Here is a 12144-nt window from a genome sequence, read left to right on the forward strand (position 1 = left end):
TTCAGTGGTAAGTGGCTATCTGGCTGCCGGGGTGCTTGGCACGGGCACTTCGACCACAGACCGGTCTGGGGTGCGAAGAAAAGAAGGTAATCTGGTTGTGCCCACCAGTCAGGGGAAGAAGCCTCTCCAGCCAGGAGATCTTCTCTGTCGTCGGGAAGTGGTGAGTCGGTTCCGCAGGGCTCCACCGGTGGTGTCGTTGTGGTAGGTCAGCTCAGCTTCTCCCTCGTCGGATTCTCAGGTCCTGTGGCGACTTTTGAAGTTCCAGTCCCCAAAGCCCTGCTTTTATGCAGCATACCCCCATTCACTCAGCCTAGCTGTCAATCAAACATGCTAAGTGGTGAGCCGGCATGCTCACCACTTGGGCCAATCACACAAGAGTGCGACTTGAGTTACCAAGGTAACTCAGTCCAGGGTGCCTAAACCCCCTCCCACACCCCCTGTGGTACCCAGACAGGCACCACTTTTGGAGGCTTCTGTGGAGAAGCCTGCCAAAGAGTGGAACAAAGGGCTCGACTTGGGTTGGAGTCAGTAGCACCGACAGCACAGGCAGACGGCACCGACTCTGAGACATAAATATAAAATATTCTGCTAAAGATGTTTCTCATACATTCATAGTCAATGTTTTAATGTACAATGTCTGATGATAAATGCAGAAATCATTTCGTATAAGATTTCACAAATCCGAAAAGGAACCGGGGGATGTCGCTAAGTAAGGCACACTTTTTTGCAGCAAGGTTGATATTGGCAGTCTACGCTTATCATGAAAACCGCAAGGAGGTGTGTGTGTGGGTGTGTGTGTGTGTGTGTGTGTGTGGGGTGTGGTGTGTGTGGAGTGTGAGGGACATCAATGTTTTTCTAAAATACGTTTCAGCACCGCGCAACACCAGCTCTGCTAGGGCAGATACTACCACCAATAAATAGCCCTTTTCAGTTTTTAGGAGAAGTACTAACAACGAGTTTGTATAAGAAAGGAAAGGATTACACATTTTACATTCAAGTGCAATTTATTGATTTATGTATGTAATGTATTTCTATTTTACGGCAGTTTTGAAAACCTGACTGTAAATTAATAAGTGCGTCATCGAGCCTAACGCTAAACCAGTCAACACACATGCCCACAACAGACTTTCTTACAAAAACTCCCCTCCATCAAAGATGACACCGGCACAGTGTGTTTCACCAACGGCCATGGTGGAACGCATGAGGAAGCGCATAACGCGATTTAAATTCTTTACCTCATCCACAATGACACGCTGTTCCCCCCTGCAGAAGGGAAACAGCTAGGGGAACGTGCAGTATCCAGGCTCCGGCATGGCCCTGAGAAAAGGGACTACATGTCCCAGAGGGCTCTGGTTGTGCAGGCTCCTGGGAATTTCGGCCATGCAACGATCGTTACACCGAGGCCATAAGCTCCTGGGGCTAACAGCCCTGCATCTTTCCTGTGCCATTCCCTCTCAGACTCCGTGGTGTATCTACAGCGCAGCATTGCCTTCACACCATGCTGTCGCTTGACAGCACACACTCTACTTTCTACTAGAGCCACCTTCACCCACAGCTTTATTTTTCATCTTCATCACCTGCCATTAACACCCTCTCAGCATTTCATCCTGGCTCCTCATCTCAGCATTTCATCATGGCTCCACATCCTCGTCGCCATATACAACATGGACCTTGACAGTGCTACATATGATGATCCATTCTTGGATGAAATGTCACAACACAGTGATATTGTAACCATATTTTTCGTAGTGTACTGAGGGATAATGCTTTATGAGGCCACATCCTGTGATGTCGCGTGGGGGTGTGGACAAATGACATCACTTAATGTGATGTCACATGGGTGCGTGGTCAAATGACATCACTTACTGTGATGTCACACTTGGGGCGTGGTATTGTGATGTCACTTCCGCTACCCCTGGCATTTTGGTGAAATGACGTCCCTGCATTATGCAAGAGTCCAATCTTAACCATGCCAGACTTCTTTGAAGACTTTGTTCTTCAAACTGACACTTGCACTATTGGCCTTGGGGCAGTGTGATCAAAAATATAGGTGGGGAGGAGAAACTGTTTTTGTAAATCAAACGGAAACTACCCAGTAGTTGAACTCGAATGCTTAGCCATAAAATGGGCCATGTACAGCATATGCTACTATATCACTGGCGGCAGCTCTGTTGGTGACAGACCACATCCCCATTCGTTTAGACTGCCAGAAATAAAATTATGAATTCCCGCATGCTAGATGGTTCTTGGCCTTAGAGCCATATTCGTTTGTTCAAAGTAGAACATCAGGCTAGGACCAAACAGGTGAACTTAGATTTCCTCTGTCTGTATCCTCAGTAAGCTAGTGGGCAGGCAGGGGAGAATGAGTTAGAGGAAAGGGTGGAGGTGTCTGACAATGTCAGTAACCTGACCTTGTCAGAGGGTATGGGAACCCCTCATAGTCTGGTCCGATTCTTTTAATTCCCTCTCCATGCCCACATTCTTCTTCTATTATTTCTACAAAATCTCCCCTTCTACTGCTCCCTCTATCTTCTCCTTCATTGCCTTACCATCCAAGTCTCCATTCGTCACTTTCCCTACCTCGTCTTCTACTTTCCTTTCCCTACTTCCCTCTATCCAACCCTTTCTCCTGCCTCCCTTTTTTTCTCTGTCTCTCACGTTCAAAAATGTTCCCTGCTGTTCCCCATGCCCCGTGCAAATGCTCCATCAAGCACCAACTGTACTCTTTATAGTTCTGCCCATTGCTCCCGGCACACTCGCCTTTGCTTATAATTGCTGAATGAATCGTACAGAATAAAAAAAGTTCACAACTGTTTTACTTTTTCACTGGGACCCCACCCTCCGCTTGCAAAGCCTAAGGTCTGCATAAACAAGTATATAGATTTGTCATGAAACGTTAAAACATGAAAACTGGGCGGCATGTTTTATAAATATTATTTCCATAACGTAGATGTTCAATTGAGTATACCTACCAGAATGGCCAATATTGTATAAATGGTGCTACCTAGGCGTTATAGCTTTTTACGTACAATTTAAGTTTTCAAACTCTGTTTTTCAGTTTCCATAGCAAGACGTGTTCAAGATCCATTAGCTGAGCTTGTGAAAATTGAGCCCAAGCACATTGGAGTTGGAATGTATCAGGTAAGACAATGCTGATCCTTTAAGGAATCCATCACTTACTTAAATTAAATCAGAGCGATATTTTCAGTAAGGTGTCAAGTAAATGGTGTGTTTGTTTCTTACTTACAGTGGCATGACACAAAATGCAGAAATATTTCTTGTCAGGGTTTTAATAAAATGTATATTACATTCTGGCTTTCGCATTTGTGAATGAGATATAAAATGCCATGCCTTGGTTCATGGGCTGTTAAACTCGTCAAATTGGTCTGGTAACTCAATCCTCACAGCCTTATCTATCACCTTCACATCAAGTTTGTATTTATTTGTGTACTGTGTGGGTAGTATTAAAATCACATATTTTGGTCATGTATATCTTTTTTTAAAGTGAATTAGTGGTGCAGTCTAAGGCTGAGAAACCGTTATGAACCTTAGCGCTACTTAGATGCACTGACAGTTATTTTACTATGATTTCTTTCTTACAAGAATTGTTCTGGGTTGTTGGTGTCTGCAACACGAATACTAGTTGCTATCCCTCTGCGTTTAAGGCTTTTGTAGTTATACCTGCATCCTATGTGCATTGTTTCCTTGTGAAATTATTATTGTTTTTAAGTTTCCAAATTCATAGCTCATGCGATTGGATTTGCTTCTTTGACAGACCTGATAATGCTTTCCAACTTTCTAATTTTGAGACAAACTTGTCCATACGTATGTTTAATGTACCATTAATTATGTTGTCTATTTGCCTTCGTCAGTCTTGTAGTGTTTCACCAGGTCGTCATTTTGATAAGCTTTCTGTGAGATTGTATTTCTTTGATACAACATTTTTAAGTGCCCTCCTCTGGCTCCAATGACACTGCTTTTCGGAGAGGAATTGAAGAAGGTGCTGTTGGGGTTTCTCGCCTAATCATGAAATTTGTTATGGTGCCTCTCGTTAGTCAAACATTTCCCCATCATGCTCCACATTGCTAATAGTACTGTAGGCGGAGAACCGCTTGCTACACCCTGTCCAATGCCCCATTCCTAAATTGGCCCCCCTTGCCCCTCATATATTCGCGGGAAAATATGCTGTTGTACTAATCCTTTGCCGCAGTGCTGAATGACTTTGTTATCGTTTAGTTGCAAAGTTTAGCTCAACCCCGGAGCACGTAGAACACAAAAGGAAGATGCAAATGCTGTTGACTGTTTACTTTGTGGCCGTTTCCTGAGGTCCTAGAAGGTTATACAATTGTTTGGAGACAGCGAATAGCCCCAACCACCTACCCCAGGAACATTTCCACACACCTCTCCTCACCATGTGCAGATTTTCCCCTCGTCTCCTAGAATAATGTTGCCGCTGCTGTTGCAGATATGAACCATCAATGGCTGGAGATATTGAAAAATAAAGAAGAGCAAAGTGGGCACATTAACGCCTCACTGTCATTAATCAGGAAAACATTAACTTTGTAAAAACGCAACTCTCCACCTTTCAAAGAAATGCTTTAGGCTATGCAGATCAGTGACACTCATCTGCCTGGGAGGCCACCCATTCCCCTGTGAAGTACTAAATGAGTCAAATAGTCTTAATTTTAAATAAATACACCATCTGACCAGCCATACTGCATACATGTATTGATTTAGAGTTAAATTGATAAGTCTTCTTGAATGATTTGTTAAAATTGCATCAGGATATTGATGTGTATGGATCTGCAAATCGATCTAGGGCATGTTACCTCTGCCTGAACCACCTGCTAATATTTTGGTGTCTGTTGTTTTGGCATGGTGTTTCATAGCCCTGTCCCTTTATTTCCTTGCTTAAGCTGACTTCCAGCCGCTCTTCTTCTGCAGTTGCTGAGCTAGTACAAGTGGATTTAGGTCATGTGACCTCTGCCCCACCCACCTGCTTAGGCTTGCCCCGTTTTTTCATTTTCTAACTTTTGGATCACACAGCGCGTCTCACCCATACATCTGAAGCGAAGGGCAGACGACGAGGGCAATTCCTATTAGGGCATCGAAAGGGCTGAAATACCTGCATCCCAAGTAAACCAGCAGCATATGAAATCAATCTTCCTACTTTCTGCCTGCCATCCAATGCTGACCCACATGCACTTGGGCTTCCATTAAGGGACACAAACAGTGTAAGCCAAACAGCATCCAACAGCACACACAGTGAGAGTAGGTCACATGTCCTTGCTCTTCCCTTTTTTGGTGTTCCATCCACTGCTTAACACACTCACCGTTGGCTTCCATTAATGGACACAACTGACTTAAGGCAATCCAGCCTCCAGCAGAAAAGACAGTCAGTGTTAGGTCATGTGACCTTGATCTTCCGTGCTACTGCCTGCCATCTGTTACTGATCACGCCCACATTGGGCCTCCATTAAGGGTCACAAACAGCATAAGCCAATGCAGCGTCTAGCAGCAGACAAGGGTGAGATTAGGTCACAAGACCTCAGTCTTCCTGTCATGTGCCTGCCATCCACTACTGACCAAGCACACCTTAGGAACCAAACACTGTGAAGTCCATGCAACCTTGCTCTTCCTGCCTTCCTCTGCTGACCACTCTCATCCCAGGCTTTATTTGAGCAGTCTCCCATAAGCGTCATCACAGAGCGTCCTCAACAAAAGATGTACCAAGACCAAGACGGGCCTTGTAGTGCCAAGGGCCGGACCTTCTGCACCTTGTTACTAGTAAGACATAACCATGAGTCTCTCACAAACCTGGCCCATTCCCACACTCTCCAGGTACGGCCTGGGCAAAGTAGACTTCCACACTGTAAATCTAACCTAGCCAACCTTCTCCAAGACCCCTTGTCAGTGCTTAGCCCCCCGTGCCATACACTCTTTAATGCCGATTAACCACCCACTCAAACATCTTATATGCAGCAGGCATTTTGGACTCGATCACACCACTAAACTTTGACATCTTCATTACTGAAACCTGCTTTACACTAACATCCACCCACACCTTTGTCCCCGTCTCACCCGGATGCAACATCCAATATGTGGACCGACCTCGGGCGGGGGGTGGGTGGGGCATGATAGTCATCCACAAACTCAACAGGCATTGTACGGCACATAATCAGTCACCATTATATTCAATGGAAACTCTCACTTGCCAATTCCCTCTATCACGCAAGGAGTCAGGCACTTTGACCTCATCTATAGACCCACTCACAGGTGTGTGGTACCTTGCTAGATGAGATTACGGAATACTTTGTTCAGCTTCACTCTCTTAATCGACCAACTTCTTTTTTGGAGATGGCAACCTCCCTGGGACTCAAGCAACCAAAAACACAGAGATGCATTCTTGTGCCTTTCAAAGCACTAGCATAAGTCAGTACATACTAGCCCCTTCACACAATAGAGGTAGTACACTAGACCTCATCATATCTTCTTTCCCCTTCTTAAACTAATCTTGTTCCCTCTCCTACTAACACCATTACGCTCGATTGGACATTCAGCCTTCCCGTTCTTCTCATCACACTACGTGGCGCCCCACGAGGGTCAGAATGAAGGCCCCATGCCACGCCTTCAAACACCTTCGAGTAGAGGAGCTGGATAACAGTTTCTTCAACTGCACCACTTCTACAAATATCTCACTTATAGAAACCTTTAGCCAAACCTCAAAGGCGTTGTACTCTGTATGAACAAACAGTCCATTGGAGCTTTTGAGAAATTCTGGTGCACGGCCCAGAAACCAGAGGACCTTCGATCCCTGAAGGCCTTAGGTTGCCAATGGTGGGCCCTGATAATTGAAACCAGGGCTACGTATCACACTACCAACCTTACGGCAGTCTCTCACAGGAAAAAAGCCCTTTTCTCAGCAGTCATACACTATTCAAATCCCCATATCAGACCTAGATGTACCAGAATCGCAGGGAAAGTCGACCTCTTACACTGATGATATCCTCCCGGACACCATCATTAAAAAGCATTCCGGTCCTGCCTTTAGTACTTTGATTAGAATAGTCAACGCCTCAGTGAGAATCTTAAAAACAGGGTTTACTAAGCCCCAAAATAATCCAATCCTCGACCCAGAAGACCTAGAAATCTACAGGCCGATCACTAGCTTCGCTTTTATCAGCAAAGTCATCTAGATTGTAGTTGCTAACCAACTACTTAAAATAAATCTAGCAACTCTGGCTGCTCCGTGATTAGCAATCTGGATTGCACCCCAAATGCAGTGCTGAAACGGCTTCTATCCAGGTATCAATGCCCTTCTGATTATCGACAAAGGAAGTGCCTGCCAGTCCTGCGTTCGGCATGTTTAACCATCACACACTACATGCTGTAAAGGAGGCATGGTATCACAAGTGTGACACTGACACTAGAGTTACAAGTTTCAAAACCTTAATTCAATTCTTGGGGTTTGGAAAAACTCCTACTTTGCCCTATAGCTATGATGGGAGTAGTCTCTACCATCAAATAATAAAGAAAACACAGTCCTAGTGTCTTTGTCAAATCAAAATGGCCTATACTAACCAAACCTAATGCCTTTCCTATCTCTTATACATAAAGTGTGTAAAGGGGAATGTGTATGCTAAGGAAATTCAGTGTTATAACATAAAAGATCAAGGCGGCTGAGTCGGCTCTCCTCCCCACATTGGAATGCAATGAGTAAGGCAGCCCCCGTAAACATGATGACACACTCTGGCTCAGCTTATCAAAAAAAGGCAGTTCAAAGCTTGGGTAGAGGCTTGCTTTGCTTTCCATGTTAAAGTCACTTATTCCAGTTTTCCAAAGGTTCTTTCACAGTTCAACAAAGTTTCACGTAGGTCTCCCTCCGTCGGCTCGGACCTCGCAATCACAGCTCTTGCAGGGATTCCCTTCCCCAAGCTTTATTCACAATTGTTAGGGGTTCCCTTCTCCTATTCCATTTCATATTCCAGGTCTCCCTCGGTCGGGCTCAGACCTTCCACTGATGTAGAAGACATTCAAATGTCTGAGGCTTTTTCCATAGACCTCCGCAGGACCACTTCGACTTAACTTTATCTCTCCATTATGGTATTTTCCCCAGTGTCTCTTAGTCTTGGTAGTGCCATAACACAATCAACAAAGTTCAAAGAGATCTTTCTCTTAAAGCAATCACCTTTTAACTTCCCCCTTTCGACAGGATTAATCTTGACCATTGCGCATTTAAACATTTTGCAGAGACGTTTGGTGGGCTACTCCCTTTCTGCGGACCACTCCGCTACTCTGTATCACTGGCTTTGAGAGTATCTTTTGCATCTCATCAGCATGCGCACAACCTTCAATTGTGGGATACACTTTTGTGGCTTCAATCTTTCCTTTACCTAAAGCAGCCTTTCATGTCTTTCACTAACTCACTGGGTGTGTGCATTCCTTTCTTGTCTCTGTGGCTTTGAGTCACGAGTCAAGGTTGATACCACATGCTTGGCCTCGCCTCTCCAACGCTGTCATTCACCCGGGAGGGTCGGTGGCGTCCTTGACACACAATGCAGGCTTCTTCTTGTCTGGGATTTGGCTTTCTCTGTGTATCCTTCACAGTTTCCCGGAGGCAACAACCTCCTGCAGGGACCATCAGGGTTTCCCCACCCTTCGCTCTGGTCCCTCGATCTATCATCCTGCAACAGTAGGTTTGCCTTTGCCGCAGAAGATCTGCTCCTTCTCGTTTCTCACCTTGCTCATAATGTGTCTCTATGTTGCACCTTTTATCCGTGTGTGGTGAGCTAATGGGTAACGGATGTATGTGATTAAGGTCGAGTGCCTGACTTTGCCTGACCTGATTAAAGGGACATGTCCAATGAGATATGTAAGTGCTAGCATCTTTACTCTATTGCCTTCTTCCTTGGCCAAGTGTTTGTGTAGAAATGAGTGGGGCTGTTGGGACCTTGGAGAATCCTATAAAATAGGATGGGGTATGGGCACAGGAAATGGGCGGATACTGCATCTCTCCATAGGTTGTCTCACCCCCACTCCCTGAAGATCCTCACCCTCCCGCACTGGTCCACCCCCAGGTTCTGGATCCAAAGGCAATGGCCATGCCATGGCCACCTGAGAGAATGATCCCTGGGGACTAGCAAATGAGACACCCTTTTGTTTCTCACATACCCTTCCACTATGCTGTGTAGCCGCTTCTATTTTGGAGGGAAACCGGGAAAGGCAATCAACGGTCCCCTGTTCTTTACCTTTTCTGTGTTCTACAGTGACGCAGTAGGGTTGCAGGTCTAAGAACCATCACATGACTCGAGGGTTAGAGTCCTTTCATTTACTTATCCATACAAAAGGTGAGTGGTCAGTGATGAATGTGAATTGTCTACCTAGAAGGTAATATCTAAGATGGATAATTGCCCATTTGATGGCAAGGGCTTCCGGTTCCAACACAGAGTAGTTCTTTTCTCGGGGGAAGAGTTTAGGACTGGTGACTAGGATGGGGTTTTCTAATCCATTGTGTATTTCAGATAATAGTGCTCCTAACCATGTGAGAGAGGCATTTGTCTGTAAAACGAATTCCTTTGAGAAATCTACTACTTTTAATATGGGATTCTGACATAAGGTTTGCTTCAGGTTATTGTAACAAGCGTCGTCCTCATCAATCCAACACATTTTCTGGGGTTCTGCATTTCTTAATTTGTCTGTCAGTCTGGATGTTCTATCTGAAAAATTACGAATAAACCTATGATAATGTCCAATCAAACCTAGATCTCTCTTGGTCTTCGGTGTGGGAGCATCTGGGATGGCTTTCACCTTTTCTCGCTGGGGCTGTACACTGCCATTCCCTACAAAGAAGCCAAGGTATTTCACTGCTGATTGAGCCAGCTTAGATTTTGTTGGGTTGGCAGTTAAGCCGCCCTCTCGGAGGGTTCTTATAATAGTGGAATGATGGAAAAGATGTTCTTCCAAAGTTTCACTATAAATTACTATGTTGTCAATATAGGCCCCACAGATATCGGAAGAAGGCTGTAATATCCTGTCCATGAGTCGTTGGAAAGTTGCTGGGGTCCCATGCAATTCAAAAGGAAGGACTTGGAATTGGAATTGCCCTATTGGCGTTGAGAAAGCTGTTTTTTTCCTTTTCAGGTCCATGCCAATATCCTTTCGTTAAATCTACGGTTGACGAGAACGTGGCATTTCATAGTTAATCTATCAAATCATTGCCTAAAGTCTATGCAAAGCCTCCAAGAAAAATCGGGTTTAGTCTCCAACACAATAGGGGAAGACCCATGGGCTTGAAGAGCGATCAATGATATTTCCCTTTTAACATTTTTTTAACCACATCAATCACTACCTGTTTTCGCGCTTCTGGGAGTCTGTAATGCTTCAAATGGGCTGCTTTCCCATTTGGAGTTCTGATATGGTGGTAAGTACTATGTACTCTCCCTGGTTTCTCACAAAATATATCAGGGTATTGAGGATACACCTTTTGCTCACCCCAACCTGGGATAAGGGACCCCACAAATAAGACTCAGATCAAATAAGTCAAGTCATCCATTTACTCAATTTAAGCATTCGCAAAAGGGCATGACTACTGGCACATTCAAAAGACTGCGCAGGAGTGAGCTAAGCATTCAAAGTTCATAACAGTTTATATACACTTTGGTTAACATTGCATTCAATAGCTGGCACGTAGTCAAGACAAAAATCTGCATAGTAATTTGCAGCTGGTTGCACGCCCTGTCTCATGTGTCTTCGTTTGTGCAAAGGATTTCTTGCAAACTCATTCCTGTGGCTCAATCCGTTATCACACACCCCATGCCTGCCTTAACTTCAGGCGGCCTAGTTCGAGGAAATTGCTTGTGTGGTTGCATAACTACTGCATATCCTCTGCTACAGACATGCGTCCCACCCCTGCTAGGCTCTTCTTCTTGGAATACCAAGGGTCTTAGTCACAAGCTATCAGCCCTTCCTCCGAAAGTGTCAAAGGTTTCATCTTGCTGAAAACATGAGCACAGTCATGATCTCTGCTTCCAAAAGATCAGGACTTGCCCGACTCCCTTGGAAGCAGACCCATAACCCCGGTTCCGAGTGCCAGCCAGTCCCAATTGGGACCTTTTGGACCCTGTCCTGGCGCCAGTGGCACCAGGCTCATAAAGATGCCCAGTCCCAGCGCTGGAAGCGCCGGGCTCATAATGTTTGAGTGGACTTACCTGCAGCAGACCATGCTGCTTACTTACCTGCCAGTTGAACCCCTGATCCTCTTCTGTTTGGGACTACTTTTCCTGTTGGGTGGGGCAGGAGCCACTCCCTAGGTTCAGAACACTGGAACTCTTCTGGAAAGCAGGAACTCTTTTCTTACCTAGGCGTGGCTTTGGAAGGAGACACCTAAGCACTACAGGAGGCTATTTAAACCACACCCGATGGATGAATCTTGCTTTGCGTTATTCTGCATTCTCTGCAGCAGAACGCTCATCGTGTCTTCTGCTTCTGATCCTGGGCCTAAGGGAACAAAGGCTTACCATCCTGGAATCCAGTTTTCAGCAGCACCTGTAAAGACAAAGAAAGAACAGGTTAGCACTACGGTCTTCAGTGGCAGCGCATCTCTTACCTGGTCCATCGGCTGTCACCAACGCCTCGCGCTGCATTCCGGCATCTGAAAGACAAAGGCTTACCTACTCTTCGCATGCTCCGGAGGTCTTCGCACTGCATTCCGGCATCTGAAACACAAAAGCTTACCAGCTCTTCACACCCTCCGGAGGCCTTCGGCGCTGCATCCCGCATCTGAAAGACAAAAGAAGGTGCGTTTAAAGACATTGGGCAACTTTATTACTCATGTGCCATTACTCCTTCCCACGCCGAATCCAGTGGGTATTCCAGCACCCTTCAGCTTCTCTAAAGCTCCAAACTTGTACCTGCAAGATAAAAGGGACAGTCAGTGCGCATCGTGAAGCAGGCTACAAGCGCTTACTTACGTGCTTCCAGGCGCTTCTATTCCTCACGCGGGTTCGATCCTCAACTCTCATCAGCCCGCCATCCGCCATCGCCGGAACCCTGCAAAACAAGAGATATCATTACAAAAGACTTAAGACATTTGAAGTGCCCAGAACTTACCGTTCGTGCAGTTAACGACGGACAGCAGCCCTCTGA

General features: G+C 45.5%; 1 protein-coding gene across 1 annotated transcript in view; it reads left to right on the forward strand.

Moving 5' to 3' along the window:
- SRBD1 (S1 RNA binding domain 1) overlaps positions 1 to 12144 on the forward strand; it is a 1352005-nt gene that overhangs the window by 867702 nt on the left and 472159 nt on the right. Inside the window, exon 17 of the mRNA XM_069608446.1 lies at positions 3059 to 3141. Within this exon, the coding sequence (XP_069464547.1) occupies positions 3059 to 3141 (83 nt within the window). The remainder of the gene's footprint in view (positions 1 to 3058; positions 3142 to 12144) is intronic.

The sequence above is a fragment of the Ambystoma mexicanum genome, chromosome 4q (genome assembly GCF_040938575.1).
Source record: "Ambystoma mexicanum isolate Mex_15411 chromosome 4q, UKY_AmexF1_1, whole genome shotgun sequence".
Classification (NCBI taxonomy): Eukaryota; Metazoa; Chordata; class Amphibia; order Caudata; family Ambystomatidae; genus Ambystoma; species Ambystoma mexicanum.